The 27,578-nt window shown below is 45.4% G+C and overlaps 1 protein-coding gene across 7 annotated transcripts in view; it reads left to right on the plus strand.

Annotated features, from left to right (window-relative positions):
* Window positions 1-20,802: 20,802 nt before the first annotated feature.
* TMEM164 (transmembrane protein 164) overlaps window positions 20,803-27,578 on the plus strand; it is a 52,343-nt gene continuing 45,567 nt past the window's right edge. Inside the window, exons 1-2 of one of the 7 annotated variants that reach the window (XM_081847234.1) lie at window positions 20,803-20,921; window positions 22,526-23,108. In XM_081847234.1, the coding sequence (XP_081703360.1) occupies window positions 22,647-23,108 (462 nt within the window). In that variant the 5' untranslated portion in view covers window positions 20,803-20,921; window positions 22,526-22,646. The other 6 variants (XM_081847233.1, XM_081847236.1, XM_081847231.1 and 3 more) reach the window with 6 other exon arrangements.

Raw genomic sequence — 27,578 nt, forward strand, 5'->3', positions numbered from 1 at the left:
GGGCTGGATTCAACAGGAATATATCAAGAAGAAGGATCAAAGGGTCGGTATGTCGGAACGGGACGGAATGAGAGGGGGACTTTTCTTTTTTTATCTTATGTGATTACCTAACAATCCCCCCGCCCAGGAAGAATCGTTGCAATTACTGATTACAAGCGGGATGATTAAGAACTGTGTGGAAATGAATTACTAATCAAAGACATGGCTTGTGGAATATCTGGAAAGGAATGAAAGGCCTTTGGAATGATGCAGTTATAAAAAAAGACTTGTTAGGAAGCAGGCCTGGTTGCAGGATTTACGATCGATGGGGAGGAGACCATGGCTTTGTTATTATATTGGACTGTGAGTTTGACCTGGCAGAACCCCCTAAGAAGATTGAGGAGAGAATGACAGGCCTGCGAGGACTAATGGGCAGACTTTAAGAATGTTTTGTATGGAAGTGTTGAAATGGCGTCTGTCTGTTTGAATATGGCTCTTGGAGGAATGGAAAATCCACACAGGATATAATAACGTTTGTTTTTAACCCGCTTGTGGAGACTATCAGTGGTCACAAAGAAAGGAATATATGATAACAACAAGAAGATGAGGAAAATAATAAAGAGAAGATTGGACAGAACTGTGAATACTATTTGGACAGAACTGGGAATATTAAAGCAGCAGCAAGAGAGATGTTTGGATCCCTTTCTGAGCTCGAAGCATGGGTACCCCCAACAAAAATTTAAAAATTTGGCTTTGTAATTTGTAATTAATGTGATTTGATTGGTTTGTTAATAAAAATTATATTAAAAAAAAAGAACAGGTAGCATAACCCCAGAACAACTACTAACCTGGACATTTAAAACAATGAATAAAAACTAGCAGCAGCAGCAAGTCTACACAAATTAACAGTTAACAGCCTGGGGAAATAACCATGCCTATTGTGTAAAGAAGGCACCAGGCTAGCCTTCCTGGGCAGAAAATTCCATAAGTGGGGAGCCACCACTGTGCAGGCCACCCACCTGTCATTTGATGATGGGGGGATTTGGAGGGGTGTCTAAGGTAATGATGTCGGCACGGAGACAGGCTGATACAGAGGTTCCTTCAAGTACACTGATCCCAAGTTGTGTAGGTCTCTCAGTGTATCAGCACTAATGTGCTACTCAGAAATCAGCCAATAGCCAGTAGGAATATTTGAGAATATGTGATATGTGCTCCAACTAATTCAGCGCTGGATATAGGGCAGTGTGGGCAGTTCCCCCGGGTAGGGTGCCGAGCCGAGGAGGCACAAAATATATAATATTGAGAAGATCCATTAAGAAACTGTATCTTATCCAACTGTATGAAAAAGAATAATTGTGAAAATAAGAAATATTGGGGGGGGGGGATTTTGTCCTTGCTTAGGGTGCCTTATTACCAAAGTCTGCCTCTGACTAATTGGTCTTGATCAAGTCTTGCCGCTGTATTTTGCAGTAACTGAAGATTCTGAAGGGTCTTCAAAAGTAGCTCTGCAAGCAACACATTGCTGTAAATTAGAGGTTATCATAGTAGATAATTGTAGGCAAGGTATCTCTAAGGCTGGATCTAGACACATCAAAGAAGAGTGTTAAATGTGTTTCAAACTTTGTACAGTAGTACCTCGGGTTAAGTACTTAATTCTTTCCGGAGGTCCATTCTTAACCTGAAACTGTTCTTAACCTGAAGCACCACTTTAGCTAATGGGGCCTCCCGCTGCCACCACGCCGCTGGAGCATGATTTCTGTTCTCATCCTGAAGCAAAGTTCTTAACCAGAGGTACTATTTCTGGGTTAGCGGAGTCTGTAACCTGAAGCATATGTAACCTGAAGTGTATGTAACCCGAGGTACCACTGTATGAGAAATTGGGTTAGCAAATACAGTATGGAACTCCACAGCGCCATCTGGTATCGCAGTGTTAGAATGCATAAACAACACATATAAAGTGTTCTTTCTTTGCCAATGTAGCTGAGTCCCAAGCTCCCACCATTCCTGGCTACTGACTACACTTACTGGGGCTGCTGGGAGCTGCAATTCAGCAACATCTGGAAGGCAGAAGATTCTCCAAACCTGCTCTAGACAGAGCTGGTGAAAGGCATTCCAAAACACCAGTGCCATCCAAGATTGACTTGTAAGAGCAGATACAACCGTCCTAGAGAAAGAAGTTGAACTCCACCTTCCTGGTTAAATGAGCTACCTATCAACAGTACTTCCAACTTGTCTGGAGTGAGCTTCAAGTTATTGGCTCTCATCCAATCCATTACCAGTTTATGGCACCAGCTTAGCGCACCCATTGTTGTTGTTTTTTTACCTGACTCAGATATAAAAGAGAAATAGAGATGGATGTCAACATGAATAGTTTATTGAGCTGTAACAATGACAGATATTATCATCTGGGAAGCTGCAGTGACGGAAAAAGAGCACCTACAGATCTGTTCCATTTTAACAGGAGATGTTAAGTTCAATGAAAATACAAGAAAAAAAATCGTTACTTACTTTGATCCCTTTGGGATTGGTCATACTACTAAGTGTGTAGCATGATCCTAAGCATGTTTACTCATACTGGAATGGAATTCTGTAAGAGTTACTCTGTAGTAAGTGTGTGATTAGGGCTACAGCCTTAAACGAATACATTTATTTATATACTGTACTGCATGCCTTTTTAATCTACCCTTCAATAATATTCCCCGAGTGGTTTCCAAAACAAGCAAATGACTATGAAAATGTTCATATGTATGTATAATGATAGAAAGATACACACAGACAGACTGCATAACTCCTACCCAAATTGGGCTGACCTTGGGTACACCAATCTGAGATCTGAGGGACAGGACTAATGTTTAATTAGGACTCTTTAAACCCAAATTAAACATATGTTTGGGAGGGGGTGAGGAAGAAAGAAATGCTGCACCTTCCTCATGCAGCATACTGTGAGCAAGAGGGCCAAATCCTGCTGAGTGCTGCTCCACAACTGTGTTACCTGTGAACTATCCAAGCAGCCAGATCCCACCCATGTCTATCTTCAGCCCCCCAAATCAGCAGGATTTGGCTCAGAATTTGGGATTTGGCCAAATCCAGGCTGGATCTAGACACATCAAAAAATGTTGCAGGAAAATATGTTGTAAACTTCATAAATGGAATCACATTGGTGAAAGACAGGACTCCACAGCACTACCTGGTGTCACAGTGTTATAAAAACACATATAAAGTGCCTTTTCTTTACTAATGTAGCTGAGTCCCCAGTGGAGAGCCTTACTGGATAGATATTGCAAAAATAAAAATAAACAAATAAAAGTGGCACAAGACAACTAGATTAAAATTGTATCTTAAAAGGACAAGAAAATGACCTGTTCCTGTTGACAAAGTCTATAAGGTAGATACCAAATGAACATCTATGGGGAGAGCATTCCACAGTGTCTCGGCATCTGTCCCACTTGACAATCCTGCCATAATTTCTTTCTTTTAAAAATTTTTTTTTTTTATTAAGAGTGTTTTTAATACAATAAAGAGAAAAAACAGCATAAGCAAAAAAACAAACAAAAAAGAAAAACAAACATAAAATTTGGCATCATGTAATAACCATTTTTTCTTCATTTTTGGACTTCCTCACGTCTCTCGCTCCTACTTTCCAAATTTATAAGACTTTAACCAGCAATTTATCACCTTATTTCCATTCTTATTATACCCATTTCCAATATTTTGTCCCTAACTTTGAATATTTTTGTCTAGATCTTAAATATCTAATTTTACCATAATGTTTATTCAAAATTTATTTTTCTCATAAAATTCACTCATTCTCATAATCTTTTCACCAAACTTTATGCTGCCCTGTTATTTTCAAATCTCTCATCCTTCTTAACACTCGAATAATTTACAGTGTTTTTGTAGGTAGTCCTTGAATTTCTTCCAATCCTCTTCCACTGCTTCCTCTCCCAGGTCTCGGATTCTGCCAGTCATTTCTGCTAACTCCATATAGTCCATCAGTTGCATCTGCCATTCTTCCAGCGTGGGCAAATCTTGAGTTTTCCAATATTTAGCGACAAGTATCCTTGCTGTTGTTGTTGCGTACATAAAAAATGTTCGATCATTATTTAACACCCTCTGGCCAACAATGCCCAAAAGGAAGGCCTCTGGTTTCTTAGGGAAGGTATACTTAAATACCTTTTTCAGCTCGTTATATATCATTTCCCAGAAGGCCTTAACCCTGGGGCAAGTCCACCAGAGGTGAAAGAACGTTCCTTCAGTTTCCTTACATTTCCAACAATTATTGTCTGACAGGTGATATATTTTTGCTAGCTTGACTGGGGTCATGTACCACCTATATATCATTTTCATAATGTTTTCTTTCAAGGCATTACATGCCGTAAACTTCATACCGGTGGTCCATAACTTTTCCCAGTCAGCAAACATAATATTATACCCAATGTCCTGTGCCCACTTTATCATAGCTGATTTAACCATTTCATCCTGTGTATTCCACCTCAGCAACAAGTTATACATTCTTGAAAGTACCTTAGTCTTAGGTTCTAACAGTTCTGTTTCCAGTTTCGATTTTTCCACCTGGAATCCTAACTTTTTATCCAATTTAAAAGCCTCTTTAATCTGAGCGTATTGTAACCAATCTCGCACTTTATCTTTTAGTTTCTCCAAACTCTGCAATCTCCAATTGTCTCCATCTCTTTCTAATATTTCCCAGTATTTCGGCCATTTGACCTCCATATTGGGTCTTTTCACAGCTTTAGCTTCCATAGGTGATAGCCACCTTGGGGTCTTGTTTTCTAATAAGTCTTTATATTTTGTCCAGACATTAAACACTGCTTTCCTTACAATATGGTTCTTGAAATTCTTGTGAATCTTAACCTTGTCATACCACAGATATGCATGCCATCCAAAAGCATTGTTAAATCCTTCCAAGTCTAACACATCAGTGTTTTCAAGAAGCAGCCAGTCTTTCAGCCAGCAAAAAGCTGCTGCTTCATAATACAACCTTAAGTCTGGCAGGGCAAACCCCCCTCTTTCTTTAGCATCAGTTAATATTTTAAACTTAATTCTGGGCTTTTTGCCCTGCCAGACAAATTTAGAAATATCTCTTTGCCACCTCCCGAAACACTCCATTTTATCCACAATCTGTAAAGTCTGAAAAAGAAACAGCATCCTTGGCAATACATTCATTTTTATAGCAGCAATTCGGCCCAACAAGGAAAGTTTCAGTCTTGACCAACTTTCTAAATCTCTCTTAATTTCTGACCAGTACTTTTCATAATTGTCCTTAAATAAACTCAGATTTTTTGCTGTTATGTTCACCCCTAGATATTTTACTTTTTTAACCACGTTTAACTCTGTCTCCTTCTGAAACCTTTCTGACTCTGAAACTGTCAAATTTTTCTCCAATACCTTTGTTTTTTGCTTGTTTAATTTAAAACCCGCCACCCGACCAAAGTCTTGAATTAATTGTAATGCCCTTTTCGTACTAGATTCTGGCTCCTGTAGGGTCAAAACTAGGTCATCTGCGAAAGCCTTAAGTTTGTACTGTTTCGCTCCGACCTGAATTCCTTCCACCAACCGGTCCCCTCTAATCATATTCAAGAACACCTCCAGGACCGAAATGAATAACAGTGGGGAAATAGGGCAACCTTGTCGTGTTCCTTTTTCAAATCCTGCCATAATTTCTTCCACTTCCCTAACCGTGTTTACTAAAAGTCTTCTAGTGAACATTTTATGTTGCAGATGCCCATTATTCTTTGGCATGTGAGGTATAATCAGGACTTTGTTCCAATGCCATATATGGAGTCTGTAACCAAGCCTTCTCATTAGCCCAAACCACATAATCACAGACAAAATCAAGATGCTACAAGTTCAGTGCCAGCGTCATTTACTGTGAAAATGGGCTTTCTAAACCAAATGAAAGCATTTGCAAAATTCCAAATAGTATCTGCCATCTTAGTGCTTTCTCCTTTTCTATCATTTCTTAAGGGTTGGGTAAAATAAAGTAAAAGTACAGTGAGGGGGGAAAGTATTTGATCCCCTGCTAAATTTGCCCGTTTGCCCTCTGACGGAGAAATGACCAGTCCATAATTTTAATGGTAGGTTTATTGTAGCTGTGAGAGACAGAATAACAACAGGAAAACCCCCAGAAGACAAAAGTCAGGGGATCAAATACTTCCCCCCTCACTGTATTACCTGTTTAACCATGTCTGTATTTCTGTGGTGGTTGTGCATTCAAACGCAGCACTATCCTTAGAGGGAGATAAGTGAGAATTAGTATTTTCCAGCAATGAGAATCTGGGAAGAATTATTTCGTCCTCTCCACTTTGGGACACTTGCATCTAAAGCAACTGAACCCTGAACCAACACCAGGTGTGTTTACCTGGATTACAAATAATATTAATGCCTTTGTGGTTGACCCTCCAGAGGTTGTTGGCCCACATCTTCTAGTCTTCTTGACTATTGATCACGCTGGCTGGGGCTGATGGGAACTGAAGTCCAACAACACTTGGAGGACCATAGGCTGCCTACCACTGGAATAAAACACAAACTGCTGGCGCTTTTTCTTCTACAGATGTGTACATGCCTCCCCTTTGAAACCCAAGAAAGCACTACTGGTGTGCACATGTAGGCAGCAAGCACTTGAGAAGTGCATTCTTGGGACAAAACAGATTATAAAAATTCCAACAGAATGCATTTTATATTTTTGCATTTTATATTTTGGCAGTGGTTCCCAAACTTATTTGGCCTACTACCCCCTTTCCAGGAAAAAAAAAATTACTCAGCGCTCCCCTGGAAATCTAGCTTCTTCAAGTGAACAAACAGAAGGATGTAGTGACCAATTTGCATTCTTTCATTTATCTGTATGTCTACCTACGTCCTACAACTGAACGAGGAGGTGAACTAGCCCCTGGGATTAAAAACCCATGGGGTGGACCCAAGTGAAGCCTGCTGGCTCATCCGATCTGTCCCGGGGCAGGGCTGGCCCCTGCGGGCCACCTGCCATTGGCCAAATAAGCAGGCAAGCTGTGATCTACTTCCTGGGCCTGGATGAAGCTGAAAAGGGTTCACTCAAGCCCGTGAAAACCCCTTGCCTCTAGCACGACTGCCAGATCCAGAGGAGGAATTGCCGCCATCCCACAACAGGCCCCAACCTTACAGGATGCAGCATTACACGACCGATGAAACATGTACGAATAGTTTTTCATTTTTTTCTTCTCTTCTTTATGTTTATAAAAGGTAAAGGGACCACTGACCATTAGGTCCAGTCGTGACCGACTCTGGGGTTGCGGCGCTCATCTTGCTTTATTGGCCGAGGGAGCCGGGGATTCGAACCACCCCGCGACAGGGTGAGCTCCCGTTGCTCAGTCCCTGCTACTGCCAACCTAGCAGAATACCGACCCCTTATTTTTATTCAATGCCCCCCAATTACACCTGAGGCTATTACCGCCCCTCTGGTTCGTTCCAGCGCCCTCCAGGGGGCAGAATTGTCCACTTTGGGAAGCATAGGGGTGACATCATGTGTATAGCACACTGGAAAGATGCCCTGCCCCCCACCAAATGCGCACTGCCTGACAGTGTGTTCAGACTCTAAAAGAGTCACATTGCTAAGAGAGTCCAAAGGCCGTCAAGCTCTACATTTTCTCTTCCAAGATTCCTATAGTTTGAAACAAATAACAAGGACTGGTGGAAAGCCTCCAACATTTCACTGATGAAAATAGGGATGTCCCATTCCATAATGAAAATTTTACTGTTTATATCCCATGCAATTGCCCCAGCACTCTGGGCAGCTTCCAACATATATAAAAACATAATAAGACATTAAACATAAAAAAAAAACTTCCCTATATAGGATTGCCTTCTGATGGCTCGTGGGTCAGATAACTCCATACCCTCCAACATTTTTCCAATGAAAATAGGGATGTCCTAAGGAAAAGTGGGACATTCTGGGATCAAATCAGAAATTGGGATGGCTTCTCTAAATCAGGGATGTCCCTGGAAAATAGGGACACTTGGAGGGTCTGGGAAAGGAACCCTGCCCCCAACTCAGTGTTTCTCTTCTGAGAACAGCACTTATGTAAACTTCAGAGTGTCAAAATCCTCAGAGGAGCTAATGAAGTGTGAACAGTGTTAGCTGACTGTGAAGCTACTCTGATCGGCTTACCCACCCTGAAAAGAATATATATATATATATATATATATATATATATATATATATAGGATTGCAACATGTAGAAGACTGATGTTCTTCCCAAATATAGATTTTTGTACGAAACAAAGAACTTATTTATACACTTGGCATTCATTCACAGCCCACTGCAGACATCTTGCCATTAAACTTGCAACTGCCAGTAATTGGCAATCAAGGAAATGTGAAAACTGCGCATCAGCACTTCTATTCATCTCTTCCCCTAACATGTGATCAGTATGTGATCAGTTAATGTTTCTAATATGTCATTTCTTTTATCTGTGACTCCTATGTGTATCTAGGTCACCTTTGGATTGTGAAGTTAAACTTATCTCAGCATATGCTATATGTGATCTGTATGCATTTGGAGATTGGGGTAAGGAGTCAAAGCGGTAGATGGGAAAAGGTGAGGGCAAGGGTGAAAGTGCAGATGGAGGGGGATTTGCGCCTTGCCCCTTCACCATCTTCTCCCTCAGGCAGCAGCGTAGCTAGCCACTTGGGTGCTTGGTGCGGGGACATGTCCTGCAGCTGGGGGTGGGGCGAGCTGCCCGTTGGGGCGGGGTGAGCCTCTCCGCAACTTGGAGCCTCTCCGCCGCCTCCCCCTCACCTGTAGGGCAGCTGAGAAGATGCAGTAGGCAGACGCAAGTCCCACACTGCCATTTTAGGCAGCACAGATCCTGCAGGCGCCTAAGTCACTATAACACTCCAAAAACTCACAAGAGCCCATTTTAAAAAAAAAACTCATTTTGTCACACACCCCTCAGTGATGACACCTGAGGCAGACCGCATCCCCCACACCCCCCTTCTTCTGCCACTTCCCCCAGGGTCCAAGCTGTTGCCTCTATAGGCTGTTGCAGAACACTAGTCAAGGAATCCACAGGAAAACTAACTGGGACCCACAGCAGAAGCAGTCTCTTTAACTTGCATACAAGAAAACATTTCTGACAGTCGTTTCAGAAATGCATTGGATTCTAGTATCTCTTGCAGCAGAAGCTTCATTTCAAATCCTATTATATTCTCTCGGGAAAGCGTTGATACTTTGGTGACACATTCAGGGCATTTGTTAAGTTCATTTGCCAGGCTTCTTCCTATCCACCTTTTCTTCTGGACCGGATGTTGTCAAAAGATCTCTTGATTCAACATCACCTTGAGAGGTAAATGGGGCTCCTTTGATCTAACATGGATAGAACAGATTCACTGCAGAGCAAATCAAGGCTTTGAGCTTTTTATATCTGGGGCTGGGGAGGGGGGCGGAACCTAAAGCTAACAGATATTCTTCCATTTCTCACTCCTGCTTTTCACCCACCTTCGTCTCCCACAGGCAAGTGTTTCTAATTTCTATTTTTTAATTTTTTTGCCTTGTGAAAAAAGAAAACCAGCTGCTGCAAAAAGAGAGAGAAATGGCACAAGTAATTGCCCTGAAAGCTGGCTGATATGTGATCTAAGCCATTCCACTTGCTACATTGTAATTAAAACATGCAGCTGTTCAGATTAAAAATCATGAAACCACAGTGCGCCTTTTATTTATATGCTTCTACTTTATGCACTCAAAGCTGACAGCTTATTCTGCACTCTCTGGCAGAATATTCCTGCTAAATTAGATCCCCAAAAATAAATTGACAGAAAGTGATGGAGATTTATGGCGCAACTTTGCTTGCACCCAACTGGCTTCCAAGACTGAATGCTTACCTTTGCATACAGTGAAGAAATTGGTGAGCAAAGCCATCTCATGAATGAACTATTAATAACAGGGAGAAACCAATATTAACACACACTTTAACCACCATGCACACATAATGCTTTACTAATGTACCGTACTGTTATGCCGGTTTAGAAATTGCAAGTGGAGTCTAAGGAAGTTTAGTAATTAGATGAAGTCTGCTTCTCCCTGACATACTCCCAGTGCTGTCCATTCTTGGCTTCTACTAGTTGCATTTCGTCAGGAGTGCAGAGATGATGTTCCGACTTTCTTGGTGAGAGATCACTGACTTTCATATTTCCAGGGGTAACCCACTCTCCATATGGTGATCTGTGGGCTAGAAATATAAATTGGCACACAAAAAGGAGCCTTTGCAGAGTGTTTAAACTCTAGCATAATGTCAGCCCCAATTAAAAGGCTTCATAGTTAGGGAAAATGTGTGTTTGGATCAATGCCTTGGGCTTCACATTCAAATCTCAAGGAGTGATGCAACATGAACATTCAAAAACCCTTCTATGTCTTGCAAGTTCTGAACCCTACCCCACCCCTTAAAAAAAGAAGTGCACCAGTACACCTTGTTACTGTAATGCAGGGCCCAAGAAAATGGTTGTGTGTCTAAAGAGCCCTCTGAAGACTCTCTAAATAACCAGAACTGGATGCTATGAACAAGGGTGACAAATACAGGCCTTCTGAATAAAGGATTGTCTGCAGACCGCAGCATTGCAAAACTGTTCCTAGTGTTATAACAGCAGCTATTCAGTCACACTTCAAAGGGCCAAGTACTACCCTTCAAAGTGGGGGCAGTGGCATAGAATTCTGGAGTGGCATCACATGCAGAAGAACTGTGTGTCCACTTAAGAATCCTTTGAGCAGGCAAGTAGTAGGATGGGACCGGTGTCATTCCCACACCCGACTTCCCCGTGATCTAACAATGCAGAATATGGGAATGTGCTACAATTGCTTTAATAGTTTTTAATATGTGTGAGGGGTTTTCCCCCCGTTTGTTTTTTTGAGGAAGGGGAGATGCGTTTGGACAGCAGGAGGCTGCCAATTGCAGTGGCTCTGTGTAGGAGGAAGTATGATGTGTGAGATGGGGCAGCTCAGGTAAGGGGCACAGTTAGTAACTGTGCCATGTGCCAGCCCCTCCTCCAATGCGATTGTCCTGTCAGCCAGGCCTCAAGTCTGCTGTTACTGAAAGCCAGGGTGGCTCTGAATAAGACCTCTCATATCCATTATCAGGGGACGTGGGTGGTGCTGTGGGTTAAACCACAGAGCCTAGGACTTGCCTATCAGAAGGTTGGCAGTTCGAATCCCTGCGACAGGGTGAGCTCCCGTTGCTTGGTCCCTGCTCCTGCCCACGTAGCAGTTCAAAAGCACATCAAAGTGCAAGTAGATAAATAGGTATCACTCCGGCGGGAAGGTAAACGGCGTTTCCGTGCGCTGCTCTGGATGACCTGGTTCCCTCAGCCACATGACCCGGCTCCCTCAGCCAATAAAGCGAGATGAGTGCCGCAACCCCAGAGTCGGCCACAACTAGACTTAATGGTCAGGGGTCCCTTTACCTTTACCTTTACATCCATTATCAGATTGTGGCTGAGGAAGATGATCTGGTCTGTATCACTGAGAGCTGGGTAAGTGAGCCGAGTGGAGTTGATTTCACCCAGTTGTGACCAGCTGGTACTCAGTGCAGAATCAGGGCACACTTGAGGGTTGGGGGTGGTCTATAGAATTCCACCCCCTGGCTCTATTTTTGTTGTGGGGAAGGATAGAGCTGCACAATTGAAATAGATTCCCTAATTCCCTTAGTTTACTGTCTGCAGTGACTTTGGGCTCACCCACTACCAGTATGCACCCATGAAAAATTACCCCCACTCCAAGGAGTGCAGTCCACAGCAGAAAAAACATTCCCCATACTCCTGGCCTATTTGCACTGACTGGCAGTGGTTCTCCAGGGTTTTCAGACAGGAATCTTTCTCACCCTTAGCTGGAGATTTCAGGGTTGAACCTGGTCATAGTAACCTAAGAAGTCCTATGTGAAACGCTAAGCGGACCATTCACTCATTGAATATTTCAGTCCACTTAAGATGCATTAACACAGTTAAAGGAAACATTTCAATAAAGGCAAAAGGCACTTGAAATGTGGAGTACAGTTGGAGAGGAGCATTATCTGGGGAAATATGAGGGTAAGATGCACTTGGCTTGAGGGCTGGAGGTTCCCTGCCCCTGTCTTGGGAAAACCAGGACATCCTATTTTTTCACACAAGAGCACAGCAGCTGTTTTGGGTGCTGTGATCTCATACCATGATCTTACCCCTGCAAAAAGGGGCAAGATTAAACATGGATACACCAATAAAATTAAATAAAATCAAGATTCCATGCACTCCACTCCATTCCCCCTTCCTTCCCACCCAGGGCTGCCCTTCTCTACCTGCGTCTAAGAGCCAACGCATCATGTGAGCAACCACTATGAGCTGAGGTCAGGAGAGGTGGCCATGGAGAAGCTATGGAGAAGTAACAGGGTGTTCTCTCACAGTCACCACTGCTGCTGCTGCTGCTCAGGACAAGTGCCGGCTCACCCTCCTCCCTAGGCTTGGCGGTGGCAGCACTGGCAGGAGAAATAGGGACATTTTGGGATCAATTCAGAAGCCGGGGTGGCTTTTGTAATTCCAGGACTGTCCCTGGGAAAAAAGGGGCACTTGGAGGGTATGGCATTTACATCACAGATAAAGCCGTATATACTGCAGTGAACTCAATGGACCAATGGTCTGACTCAAAATAATACAGTATTTTTTTTGGAGGGGGGGCAGTTGCCATTGGAGTTATGAGAAAATGCCATGGATGCTAGTCAGAAGATGACTGTCCTGGGGAGTAGTAAAGGTAAAGGGACCCCGACTATTAGGTCCAGTAGTGACCGGCTCTGGGGTTGCGGCGCTCATCTCGCTTTATTGGCCGAGGGAGTCGGCGTACAGCTTCTGGGTCATGTGGCCAGCATGACTAAGCGGCTTCTGGCGAACCAGAGCAGCGCATGGAAACACCATTTATCTTCCCGCCGGAGCGGTACCTGTTTATCTACTTGCACTTTGACATGCTTTCGAACTGCTAGGTTGGCAGGAGCTGGGACCGAGCAACAGGAGCTCACCCTGTTGTGGGGATTCGAACCACCGACCTTCTGATTGGCAAGTCCTAGGCTCTGTGGTTTAACCCACAGCACCACCCACGTCCCTGTCCTGGGGAGTAGTGTGGTACAAATAGCTGCTACCTCTAAAAGAGAAGAAAAAAAAGGACAGCACCATAAAATGTTTCATTTCATTCCATTTATGAATTGCTTCCTATAAAATATCTCAAACTGATTTAACAAAGAACATATATAATGCCATTTTATTCATCAGACCAATGAACAATGCGGGTTATTGTTCTGTTTGATGTTAAGTTGTGCATTCTTGTATTCTTATACAGTACTGTAAACCACCCTGGATGAAAGGTGGTATGTGAATTTAATTAATTAATCAATTAAACAACTTCATATACACGCGCGCGCACACACACACACACACAAGTTCAGATGCAATACATATTGAGACTAGGACAAAAATGGGGCAAGCATGACCTCCATCAGCTGAAAAAAGGCACCTTGCTCACAGAGAGACAAAGAATTCTAGACACTGTAGTTTCTTAAGGGCTGCTGGGAATTAGAAGAAGAAGAAGAAGAGTTTGGATTTGATGTCCCGCTTTATCACTACCCGAAGGAGTCTCAAAGCGGCTAACATTCTCCTTTCCCTTCCTCCCCCACAACACTCTGTGAGGTGAGTGGGGCTGAGAGACTTCAAAGAAGTGTGACTGGCCCAAGGTCACCCAGCAGCTGCATGTGGAGGAGCGGAGACCCGAACTCGGTTCCCCAGATTACGAGTCTATCACTCTTAACCACTACACCACACTGGCACTCTTAACCACTACACCACAACTAGTGTTGCCAGACCCCCGCCCCCTGAGCTGACCTGAAGTCTCCAGGCTTGCCCCATCACCCCCAGCTGGCAGAGGAGGGCTTCGTTCTCCAGATGGGCAAGAGGGGGTTATGAGTGCAGTATTCACCTGGCATGAGGGGCAGTGCTGCAAAAGCAAGCAGAGCATGTGAAGAGGACTAGCAGGAGCCAAGCTAATCCAGCTAAGGTTGGATATAACCCTTGGGTTCTATGACAGGGGCGGGGAACCTCCAGCCCACAAGCCAAGTGCAACTTACCCTCATATTTCCCCCGATCATGCTCCTCTCCAGCTGTACTCCACATTTCAAGTGCCTTTTGCCTTTGTTGGAATGTTTCCTTTAACTGTGATAATGCATCTTAAGTGGACTGAAATATTTGAGAGCAGGCATAGAAACCTCTGGCTTTTGCATAGCTGGAATAGAGCCTTACAGTACAAAGATAAGAGCCACATTATCTGCTACCCTCCCCTCTGCCTCTGAGCACCATGCACCATTGGCATGCAGTTCCGGGGGTGGGTGTCATCCCTACAGGGGAATGCAAGCCCTCGTGCTAATAAAAATTCCAACAGTTGCATGGTGTGCCTGGTATCAGTGCAGATGAAGTTTGGTCTGTACATATTTCAATAATAAACAAACCAGACAAATAAATCACCAGAGGTACACCCATAGACCTGAGATTATGATGTTCTCTCCCCAGCTGTTGCTATTAACTACAGTAAAAGGGGTCCAGGCGTCCTTTACCTTTCATTAGCTACAAACTTCACAAAAATACATGATAATGTTGGGCCTTTTCTTCTTCCCCAAGCAGGTGCGCCGAGTTGTGCCCAACATTGGGGGGGGGGCACATCACGTGTGCATGACATCACATGCATGACACTCCCAAAACCAGCCAGACCCACTCATCCCGCAATCCACTGGGCGCATTTTCTGGAGGGGGCAACCAGGCACCCTCTCTGCAACAGGCTCCCATTGGAGCCTGTCTCTGACATGTGAGAGCTTCCTCGGACTGGAGAGTTGGTGGCAGAGAGCTGCCACCCCTCTCCTCAACTGGGCTGCAACACATGCAGCTCCTCCACAGAGGAAAGAGGCTGCTGGCTGTAGGCGCCCGGCCACGGCTGCTCCATCCTTGGGTCAAGTCTGACCCGAGGGGTGGAGAGGGGCTGTAGCACTCAAGGCCCCCAGCCATAGCTGCTCTGTCTCTGGTCAGAGAGGCAGAGAGGAGCTGTGGCGCTTAAAGGATAGGGCGCATGGAAGGTGATGTTCACCCTTGCAGGTCCTGCCCAGCTCCACTGTGCTGCATGTTGTTGTTGTTGTTTAGTCGTTTAGTCGTGTTCGACTCTTCGTGACCCCATGGACCAGAGCACGCCAGGCACTGTGCTGCATAGATTTGTCAAATTCCATTTGTCATCTTATATTTCTAACTAAGTATTTGTTTCTTTTCCTAATTACATCTGTCTCCATCAGTGGAAGAGCTGAGAAGCGGAGTTCACTCCATCGGCTGTGCTGTGGCAGGCCAGCTTCATCAGGCCACCTCTCCCCTCATTTGTCTGTCACCTGGGGCAGCCATTCCACCAGACTGACTCAATGGGAGATAGTAGAAGTAGTAGTAGTAGTAGTAGAAGAAGAAGAAGAAGAAGAAGAAGAGGAGGAGGAGTTTGGATTTGATATCCCGCTTTATCACTACCCGAAGGAGTCTCAAAGTGGCTAACATTCTCCTTTCCCTTCCTACCCCACAACAAACACTCTGTTGAGGTGAGTGGGGCTGAGAGACTTCAGAGAAGTGTGACTGGCCCAAGGTCACCAAGCAGCTGCATGTGGAGGAGCGGAGACGCAAACCCGGTTCACTAGATTACGAGTCCACCGCCCTTAACCGCTACACCACACTGGCTCTCATAAGAAGTAGGGCTCACTCTATCAGGCCTCCTGGAGGCCCAGCTCCACCAGGCACCACCTGCTCAGAATTCGCTAGCTGACTGTTAAACCATTGTAGCTCTGTGAGGGGAACAGGGGATCTCCTAATCACACTCAGCACCTCTAACAACCTCCAGTTCCCAGGATTCTCTGGGGGGAGCCATTGCTGTTAAGGTGGCATGCTCCTGATTTAAACATAAGGTGCAGATGTGGCCTAAAATAGGTCTCCTGGCCTAGACAAGCATGCAGTCTGGTGCAGGGGAGATAAGAGAGGAAACAGAAGAAGATGGAACCATCCTAGCAGGAGGCCTCTGTGTGCACAAACCACAATTAGCTAATGTGTGGGTGTGTTCCTGTGACACAGCATTACCTGAAAAGTTTCATGTATGAAAACAGACTTTAACAGTGACAGTTTGCTGAAACCTTGATTGAGGGCATGTTGGTTGTAGCCCTTAGCTTCCATTCAAGCTATACTTTTTCTGTTATACCATCTTCAGTATATAATTTAGATATTTTGAAAATTTGTATTCTTACTACATTTATATTCCACATCTTTCAGAGACATCACCTTGCCAACAAAGGTCCATATAGTTAAAGCTATGGTTTTCCCAGTAGTGATGTATAGAAGTGAGACCTGGACCATAAAGAAGGCTGATCACTGAAGAATTGATGCTTTTGAATTATGGTGCTGGAGGAGACTCTTGAGAGTCCCATGGACTACAAGAAGATCAAACCTATCCATTCTTAAGGAAATCAGCCCTGAGTGCTCACTGGAAGGACAGACCCTGAAGCTGAGGCTCCAATACTTTGGCCACCTCATGAGAAGAGAAGACTCCCTGGAAAAGACCCTGATGTTGGGAAAGATTGAGGGCACAAGGAGAATGGGACGACAGAGGAAGAGATGGTTGGACAGTGTTCTCGAAGCTACCAGCATGAGTTTGACCAAATTGCAGGAGGCAGTGGAAGACAGGAGTGCCTGGCGTGCTCTGGTCCATGGGGTCATGAAGAGTTGGACACGACTAAACGACTAAACAACAACATTCTTACTACATTTATATTCCACATCTTTCCATGATGGAACTCAACGGCACAGACCATATTCAGGCCTGCTTAACCTCTGATTTGTAGGCCCTCAGACCATGCTTGGTCCCTGCAGTGCAGTGACATTCCTAAGCACACTGTTGAAAAGGGCTTTACATGGGGAGCCATCCTGATTTTGACAGGATGATTCCATGGCAAGTACTGTGTCACCTTTAAGAAATGCATGTGGATTTCCTCTAAAGCGTTTTAGCGGTATGAGGTGTTAGGGGAGGGGTGGTACCTCTGGTAGGGGACATGTCTTGCTTCTTTTGGGGTAGTTGGTCCATCTTTGGTCCCCCACCCTGCACTCAGTTCTCACCTGTGTCTCCTAGAAGCTGTCAGCATGCAATAGCAGCCACACCCCAGAAAACAACTTTAACAAGCCAGCCAAACCAGGTGAGGATGGCTAATGGGTCTCAAACTCTTGGCGAGTTAGGGACTTCCTCTGCATGCGAAGACAGGCTCCGGCACATTGAGAAAGTGAGACCAATAGCGGGTCCAACAGTCAAGGAGGAAGTTTCTGCACATGCTGCAGAGCAGTGGTGTCCAAACCTTTTTCAAACAGGGCCAGATTTGACGAAGTGAAGGGCCATGGGGGCTAACCAAAGTTGTTGACCTTTTTTAGGACTGAAGTTGTTCAGCTTTTTTATGATTTTACCCCAAAGATTGAAGTTGCTGAGCTTTTAGGATTTTACCCCAGGAAATAAACAGCCACAAGGGCTGGATTAAACCGACCCGTGCGCCGGATTAGACCCCCAATATGGACTTTGGACATGCCTGCTGTAGAGTGAAGTGAGTTGCAGATGGGGCTCATCAACCTGGGAAGATAGTCCATCTCTGCCCCTAAGCCTCTACTGCTCTGCAGGATATATTTGGGAGAAGAAAAGGGTTAGGGTTAGGGTGGTTGGATGGTGCCTTGCAGGCTTGTAGGCCTCTTTCAAACAACCCCTGCAGCCAAGCTGGTGCCAAATGTATTGCCATGTTTTCCTTTGGACGACATTAGCAAGACTGAAGGGTGTGTTCCTTGTCATCTAGATCAGTGTTTCCCAACCTTGTGCCTCCAGCTGTTTTTGGACTAAAATTCCCATCATCCCTTGCCACTGGTCTTGCTAGTCAGGGATGATGGGAGTTGTAGTTCAAAAACAGCTGAAGGCACAAGGTTGGGAAACACTGATCTAGATAGCCCAGAATCTCCATACACCTTTCCTGGGCTTGTGCCCCAGAGAGGCCACTTAGATGCTGCTAAGACAGCAGTTTGACTTCACCCCTGGAGGTGCACTCCATTTTTTCTCGAGACATACAGATGCCAACAGCAGCAGGAGCAGCAACAACAACAGTGTGTCACCTTTAGGAAATGCCACTGGACTTCCTCTAAAGCCTTCTGGGTTCAATGGATGATATTAAAATGAATGTGCCTACTTGCTGTTAATCACCAATGGCACTGCCACCATTTCAGAAAGCCAACAGGATGAAGAGAGGCCATCTGAGGTCAAATAAAAGGAAAAGTGAAGAGTTAAAGTATCTCATATCCAGGGAATCTATTGCCTTTGGAGGTCTGTTCTGCTGTTAACACAAGATATGGATGTTTACTCAGGTTCATAGGAAGGTTGCAGATTAACCAATGAGGAGAAAAGCTTTGCAAATAAGGAACAGCAACTTGGCTCTGAATGTAGCAGCAAGAGTCAGGAGAGTTTTTGTCAAACTGCAAGCAGCTCCACAAGTCTTTAAGAGTAATAATTCCTTAGCAGAGTACTGTGGCAAGAACACCATCCTTGAAAAATAAGCCCACAAAGATTAATACCGGTAGTCTGAAATAAAACCTAGCCTGCGAAAGAGTAATAGCAGTTGGTGCCACTGGATGGCAGGGTGGCCAATGGTAGGTGGAGCAAGAAGCAACAGTAGGCAGAGTCATCCATCTCTGGTTTTGCCCCCAGGTTTGCAATTACTCTAATAACAGTTATGCACTGTAGCTCTTCCTTAATTTCTGCTAGGATCCCACCCAACCCGGATGTTCTGGAGATCACCTTTGAGGAAGAAGCAGGGGTCTTACAAGGAACCCCATACAATTTAGAAATTGCAGGACTTCCAAAGGCAGCCTGAAGTGTTCCCACCACAGCCCCCTTGATAATCCATTCCACTGCAACCCCAGCTGTGCCTTGATTTGCATTTCTCCACTTTGCCACCTTGACCTCAAGAATGATATGGTGGAAAAATCCAGATTTGGGTGTAGGGGTTCCCATTTGGTTCTAAGAAGGCTGCAAGGGTGTACTCAGGTGAAGGCTCAGATGTAAATGTAGCTCAGTGACAGTGGCACTGGGGCGGCAATTCACTAGAGAGAGATACATGAAAATAGGAGCCATTCCTGGCGAAAAGTGATAGCTGGAACATGTGCCATCTTTTGTATTTAGCTGAAATAGCAGCCAGCCTTTCACTGTAGTACAAGACTTGGTACACGGAGCCTGCCTCAAGTGTTATTCATATCATTAGTGATATCTAACGCTGTAAAGTCACTTTGTTAGTGATAAAACAATATTGTTTATCACTACGGATGTTTTCTCTGTGGATACCTTCTTTCTGAGCCTCCTAATGACCATTATATTAGGTTTCCAGTTATCTTGATGCTAAGTCTAAGCTCTTCTCCAAGAGCTTTCCCCAGGATTTAAAGTACACTGTCCATGCAACTGTGCTAGGTTAGGTCCTGTGTGTCGAGGTGGAAAACCTCCGCTTGAAGATGGCCCATCAACCCTCCTTTCTAGTTCTTGGAACTCTTCCTAGGCTGCAGGCCTTACTGGTATCACTGGGATTTTCTGTAGCTGCTGGTTATGTACATGTAGGGTAGGGAGATTTAAGCCATCCAGCCTCTACACCTTTTTTTTTTTTTAATCTACTGGCAAGTCTGTTGCTTTTCCTTTCTACTATGGAGCTAAGAACTTTTAGAAGGAGGCTTAGCAGGCAAGCTTGATTTGTGGCTAAATCTCAAAACTTTGGGGCTGAGATTACTGCCTCCTACAGCAATAAAAGAAAAAAGCTGTTTGTGGCCCAGTGGGCTAGCTACCTGGCTGCATAAAGTAGTCCAGATCCTGTGCTCTTCTTCCTTAGAGGTTCTTACTCATATGCCCCACCCAAGGCAGGAGTGGAGAGTTGCTGGCACTTGTCTGTCACAGAGACAATGGAGGGTGTGCCTCCTGGAGTGAAACCAAAACACATTTATATACCACTTAGTCACCTGCATTTCTAAGCACTGCACATGCTAGGTTCCTATGTGCAGAAGGCTGATGTGATGAAATTCTAGGCTCCCTTGTGCCTTTGGCAAGGAGCTGTATCAGCACTGCCCCCCCCCCCTGCATACCACTGGCACTCTGAGCCAGAGTGGACAGGTGTAATTTTTGCACACACATCCTTGGCCTGCACTTTTGGTAGGGGGCAACCTGGTCAACCCCTAGGTATGTGCCTGCTTTTCAAAAAAACAAAACAAAAACCCTCACCAGCCCTGCAGTTAGAAATCCAGCATGTTAGGTGGAAGGCTGGGCTAGAACCCTTTTCCATGAAATGCAGTTTCAGGGGAAGAGATCCTGTGGCTCACCAGATGTCCTTGGGGCTTCAACTCCCGCCATCCCCATCCAGCATGACCAACGGTCAGGAGCGATAGGAGTTGGAGCCTAGCAATATCTCGAGGACCACTGGTTTGGTCTAGCTGTTTCTGGGGAGGTTTTTAGTTTTTCTTTTTAAAAACACTTTGCGGAAAGCACAGAGGAACACTGAGGCTGCTGTCACCTACACACATTTACCCGAAGTTAAGCCCCACTGAAGGCAGTGGAACACAACACACTCCAGAGGAACTGTTTGCGTTTGCGCTCGCAAGTGGCGCAGCGGAGAGGCAAAGCCTGGGCATAAAGCGAGCCCGCGGAGCAAGCGCGGCAAAGCGCGCCTCTCCGCCTTTTTTCCTTACGCTGTAGTGACGGGCTGACTGAGGCGACAAGTGGAAGCGAGGCGGAGGAAGAAGAAAAGGGGGCAGCAACAGCAGCGCGGAAACACAGGAGCCGCCTTCTAAAGAGGCGGAGCGGGAAGACCCGCGCAACCAATCCGGGGTGCACCTTCCATTTTTTAGCCTTAGTTGAGCACGTCGGTGGGGTGATGCTGCTTCGCTGGCTGCTGTGGTGGGGGCGGCGTGGTGGTGGTCTTCTCCTGGAAGAGGCGAGCAGAGAGTAGCAGCAGCGGCGGCGGCGGCGTCCAGAGCGCAGATTGCGCCCCAGCTGCGTTCCGGGCTACACCTGAGGAAGGGGAGCCGATAAGCGCTGGCCGCCACTTCTGCCGCCGCTGCGCCTCCTCCTCCTCCTCCTCCAGTCTGCAACCCAGAGCCGGGCTGTTGGGTTTCCTCATGTAGCGCCTGCCCCGGCAAGGGCTGAGGGAGGGCCTGCAGTACCGCCACGACCCGCCCCCTCCCTCGCTCCCGCCTTCCCTTGAGGTACTGGGAGGGAAGGGGTGCACCACGTCGCTGGGAAGTCTAGCTGGAGGAGGCAGAGGACCAGAAAGCACAGCTTTTTTTCCGGGGAGGGGAGATTATAGCTAGCCCCTTCCAGAGACAGAAAGAGTTGCGGGGGGACTTCCATGGAAGGTAGGGGCGCGCGCGCGCGCGAATGGTGTTGTGAGGAAGTGGGGGAAGGCGGAGCGTAGCGCCAGTGAGGGGGAGGGAAATAAATGGACTAGATGAGCCTAGGGGTCCCTTCCAACTCTTCAATCCAATAAATAAATAAATAAATAAATTGCTCACCTCTTGCTCCCTCCTCCCTCTCTTCGCCCCCTCTCCGCTTTCCTCTTTCGCGGGAATTTGGTGAAAGTGTGGTGATTAAGCGAGCAGGCCTACCTTCAAGGGTTGTGGTTGCTGACGATCTCGTTTGGCAACCACATCGCGTTGGCGAAGCGCCTTTTTTCTTTTTTGCGTGGGGAGCTTAGCCGGGTTGAGGGAGAAAGGAGCCGTGCCGAGTAAAGAGGTTAAAAAAAACCCCAAAACCTGCCGTGGCTCTTTAAAAAAAGAAGGTAATGTTGCCTCTGTTTACTTTTAGTTTCTGTGGCCTTTTGTTGCCTCTCCGCCCACAAATTTACTGTGAAGGATGTTGTTTTATTGCATTGCTTTGTGTATTGTAGTGCCTGTTGTAGCAGATGCGCGGATTCCATTGGATGAAGAGTGGCTGTGAAATATTTCAAATAGAGAAATAAGAGTCGGAAATCATTTATGCAGGAGAGAGAGAGGGAGTATGGGTATATTATATATATATATATCCCTCACCGCTGTTTTTGTGTGGTTATTTTATATACCCAGGTACTACCAGCCATGCTTCTTTAGAAACCTGGGCAAACAGACACAATGTAACCGGCACACTGTGTGTTTGTTTATACCTGGTGTGTTTTTGTACACAGTGTGCCAGTTACATAGTGCCTGGGGTTTTCTGGCAGGTTTTGCCGACCGGGTGGCCTCCAGAGGCCTTGCTGGCTGGGCCTGAGAATTGTAGATCAAAACATCTGGATTGTGACAGGTTGCCAAAGCTCTTTTAGGGTCATAAAGCAACAGTTTGCTAACTGGGCCTTCTGCTGGAAGAGAGAGCAGGGAGCTTGGTTCTGTTATGCGTTCTTTCTTTATCCTGTTTTCTGGTTTGATAATTAAGTTGTGTTTCACTTCCTGTCCTCCCCACAGGTTTGTTTAGCTTCTTACCTGAGCACCCTAGAGTGAGAGCTGAGGATCACCTGTCTAGTTCCTTTCTGTGTCTCACAAGTAGAAGGGAGAGGACTTGCTGATAAGGACTCTTCTCTGTTTCATGTTTCATCACCCAAACAGCATATTAGCTTTGATCTCATCAAGCGCCCACCTTCTCCAGGACGGCCAAGCAGAAGAGGAACAGAAGGGGTTTGCCATGAGTCGATACAGCTTCTCCAATCTTCTGGACTGGATGTACGGTGGGGTGGACCCAAGCTTTGAAGGCAACGGGGGTCCTGAGTGTGCTGCCTTCCTCCCCTGGCAACAGCGCCTGGTAGAGACCCTGATCTTCTTATGCGTGGGAGTTCTGGAGGTGGTGGTGTCCCTGAAGAAGATCAAGCGAACCCATTCCAAGGAGGTGGTGGACCTGCTTGCTCAGTCTCGGAAGAAAGAGGAGAGCATAGGGAAGAACCTGTTGCTGGTGTTCTTCTGCCTCACTTTTGGATTGGAAGTGGGATTCAAGTTTGCTTCCAAGACAGTCATTTACTTGCTGAATCCCTGCCACGTAGTTACGATGATGCAGGTGAGGAATACTGTTTTTTAAAAAATAGCCTTTGGACCCCTTTTGTTTAGCCACACTGGAAACAGAATTATCCTAGAAATATCTGCCTTTTCTCAGGGATAAAAGTAGATAGTATAACAGGTCATTAGCATAATAGGCATTCATTCCAGATATGGAGATCATAGGAGCCAACTCCTAGGGGCCAAGGTCCCTTCAGCCCTCTCCTAAAATATTTAAGGCCCCAACCCCCAAGTTAATGGGTATTGCCATTCAAATGGTGTGTGTGTGTCTTGTGAATGATTGTGTGGTGTAGGGCTTACCTGCCCCTCCCAATATTTTATTCAAGTTGGCACCCCTGATTGGATAAGGTTTCGTTTTTGGCAATGAACTCCTTTGAAATTATCCTGCTTAGCGGTGTTGTGTTTTCTAGGATCAGAGTCAGTATGCCAGCTCTGAATAACAGATGCTGAGTGTGACCAGGAGGAAAGCATCATCGCACTCAAGTTTTGCTATTTGGCTTCTTGTAACTATCTAGTTGGGACGCGGGTGGCGCTGTGGGTAAAACCTCAGTGCCTAGGACTTGCCGATCGTATGGTCGGCAGTTCAAATCCCCGCGGCGGGGTGAGCTCCCGTCTTTCGGTCCCAGCTCCTGCCCACCTAGCAGTTCGAAAGCACCCCTAAGTGCAAGTAGATAAATAGGTACCGCTTTATAGCGGGAAGGTAAACGGTGTTTCCGTGTGCTGGCTCGCCAGCTGCAGCTTTGTCACGCTGGCCACGTGACCCGGAAGTGTCTCCGGACAGCGCTGGCCCCCGGCCTCTTAAGTGAGATGGGCGCACAACCCTAGAGTTGGACACGACTGGCCCGTACGGGCAGGGGTACCTTTACCTTTATCTTTAACTATCTAGTTAAACACTCTGGGAAATGGAATGCTGATCCATCATGGCTCTTCTTACTGCAAACATTATTTATTTTATGTTATATATTACCTCCTTGCAGCAAAGCTTCTAGGGTACTTTACAAAAAAAGAGAGCACCAAGATAAAATAAATAGCTAATGTATAATAAATGGTGGCATGCAATAAGATTATATTCAAAACCCTGGCAGAGCCATATTTGTTACCCCAAAGATAAGACTGGCACCATGGGGACTTTCCTGGGCAAGGAAATATTTAGTTTTGAACATGCAGAAGCTTAGATTTTTCCATAGGGGGGAAAAGAATTGGGAATGGTTGACTTCTAGCTAAAATAATACCCTATGAATGTGGGGTGGGCATTTCTAGGCTAGGCTGTGTGGTGAAGTGTTTATGTTACTAGTTTATGGGTCTCACTAATTACAATTCTAATTGCATCAATGGGACTATCGCCAAACTCCTGATAAGCAAATAAAGCTTGAGTTGCTGCCAACCACAGCTGCTTACTGAGCCTAAAGTAGCCAAGAAAAACATAGCTTCTGCCTTTACTACAAAGGGAACTGCCCCCATATCTTAAAGAGGGCCTGTTATGATACTGTATCTTGGACTAAATGATCTATGTTGACAACTCTGAAATCAGACAAATTAGTTCTTACAGAGGAAGAGTGTGTGTGGGAGCAGCTTTCAGGCAGCAGAGGACTTTTCAGCTGTGTATGTCTTGGGGGGGGGGGCTATGCAATTTCTTTTCCTTTATATTTTATTAGTAGCTGTTTCATTCAGCTCTCTGCTTCTGATTTCCAGGCAGGAATCTTTGAAACAAGAGCGGTAGCAAAATACTTTCAATTAGGGCCAGCCAAAGTTCACATTGTGGTAATTGAGCTTTCGAGATATGTAGACGCTCTTCCTCATGCTGGATGTTTAAAAGCAAATGTAACGGGATGCGGGGGAGAGAGAAATATGGGTAAAAAGAGGGCATGATGTAAAACATTCTCTACAGTTTGTTTCAGTCTTAAGTTGGTGATTAAAGGAACTGATTAATGAGTTTGGAATTGTGCCTTAATGCAAAAGACATTTGGTTACAAAGATGATGCAAGGACAGAGAAGGAAACACTTAGGTTGTCTCTAACTGAGTTCTGCTCTGAGTAGAACCATTGAACTTAATGGACCTAAGTTAGTCATGACCATTCATTTCAATAGGTCTACTCTGAGTATGATTTACACTGGATACAAACCATTTATTTGGAAATACGAAAACCAGCAGTTATGGATCTATAAGCAACTATATATGTTGTGTTGTGACTACAGCTTCAGTCAGGTTGAAGTGATAAGTATAAATACCATATATTTAATGTGGCTTGTCAATATCCATTTGCCTTCACTGGGTAAGAATTGCCTTCAGGTAACAAGGCAAGGTAACAAGGGAACTACAGATTTAAATACTTGGCTGTCTTTTTCTCTGTCCCTTCATGTATTACATATGTGTTTATATTTGCTGGTGGCCTAATAACTGTGGACCTATTTGTAATGCTGAGCAAAACTTCCCAGACTCTTGTCCAGGGATAGCAAATGTAGTGCCCTCCAGATATTGTGTCTTACTGTCATCCCCAAGTCATCATGGGCAATGGTCAAGGATGATGGGAACTCACAGCATCTGAAGGCAGCATGTGGGCTATTCCTGCTCTTACCCATGCTGCTACTGTGGCAAAAGATGTCATGTGCATGGAAGCTAAAGTGGGTGCATCATTTGCAATAGGGACGCGGGTGGTGCTGTGGGTTAAACCACTGTGACGCTTGGGCTTGTCAATCAAAAGGTCGGCAGTTAGAATCCCTGGAACGGGGTGAGCTCACGTTGCAGCTCCTGGCAACCTAGCAGTTCGAAAGCACGTGAAAATGCAAGTAGATAAATAGGTACCACTCCAGTGGGAAGGTAAATGGTGTTTCTGTGCGCTGCTGTAGTTCGGCAGAAGTGGCTTAGTCATGCTGGCCACATGACCTGGAAAAACTGTGTGCGGAGCAGACAAATGCCGGCTCCCTCGGCTTGTAAAGCGAGATGAGCGTTGCAACCCCCGAGTCGTTCGCGACTGGACTTAGTTGTCAGGGGTCCCTTTACCTTTACATTTACCCCATTAGGTCGAGATTTGCAGTGCATTTCTTGCAGCAAAGGTAAAGGAGATACCCACTTAAGATGTCATCCCAAGACTCCTGGAGGGGAAGAAAGTGATTTTACTGTACTCATCCATATTCAGGGTTGTAGCATCATTTCAAACATCGCAAGGAATTATTAGCATTCTAGTTGAAGGTAAAGAGACCCCTGACCATTATGTTCAGTCGTGGCCGACACTGGGGTTGCGGCGCTCATCTCGCTTTATTGGCCGAGGGAGCCGGCGTACAGCTTCCGGGTCATGTAGCCAGCATGACTAAGCCGCTTCTGGCGAACCAGTGCAGCACACAGAAACACCGTTTACCTTCCTGCCGGAGCGGTACCTATTTATCTACTTGCACTTTGACATGCTTTTGAACTGCTAGGTTGGCAGGAGCTGGAACCGAGCAACGGGAGCTCACCCCATTGCTGATCGGCAAGTCTTAGGCTCTGTGGTTTAACCCACAGCGCCACCTTCGTCCGTAGTTACGTTCTAGTTACATGTGGCTTGTTCATTGCCAGAAAGAAGCTGTGAAATTTTTACCTGTCTTTTTTACCTAAAAGCTTGAATCCTCCCATCTTAAAGACGTACGGCAGTTTCCATCACCAAATAAAACAAGTCATCAAAAAGTTTGATTACATTAATAAATAAAACAACCACACTAAAACCAGCAGAAAAAATACAGCACAAAAAAGCAAAGAAGGGCAGATAATGGGAAGAAAAAGTCCATAGGAGTTGGCTAAAGCAAAAATGAATAAACAAAAAAGCAGGACGAAAACAAAAGGCCCAAACCAAAATCAGATACAAATTCAGTTTAGTCCAAAACCTGTCTGAAAAACTCAAGATTTAGTTTGGCACCTACTTACTTCTGATAGACATATGCCAAACTTTATTTGGCAGAGGTGCCTGGAACAAGGCATCTAGAACATAAGAAGCTGCTCTCCAGGATTTCAAATTAGGCTTTCTCCCAACTCTGCCTGGAGAGGCCAAGAGTTGAACGCAGGGCCTTCTGCATGCAAAGCAGAGGGTTTAACACTGAGCTGTAGTCCTTCCTCTAACATAGAAAGCTGCCTTTTACTGTGTTAGACCACTGATCCATCCAGCTCAACCTACACTGCTCTCAGTGTTTGAAGCTCCCATTGTTCTAGGCGTGTTTTGCGACAGGGAATTTCATTAGTGCAAGCAGTTTCTGAGCTCTGGGCGCAGTACTGCACCTAAGATTTCAGATTAAAACTGCAGAGTGGAAGGAAAAGAGGACCTTTTTTGCCTCCCCACTTCCAGCTACTCTCTGAAGACTGGAGAAGAGACCCTCTTAAGCAGGGGTCAGCAACCTTTTTCAGCCGTGGGCTGGTCCACCATCCCTCAGACCATGTGGTGGGCCGGACTATATTTTGAAAATAAAAATAAAAATGAATGAATTCCTATGCCCCAGAAATAAC

Source organism: Podarcis erhardii (assembly GCF_964252035.2).
Source record: "Podarcis erhardii genome assembly, chromosome: Z".
Taxonomy (NCBI): domain Eukaryota; kingdom Metazoa; phylum Chordata; class Lepidosauria; order Squamata; family Lacertidae; genus Podarcis; species Podarcis erhardii.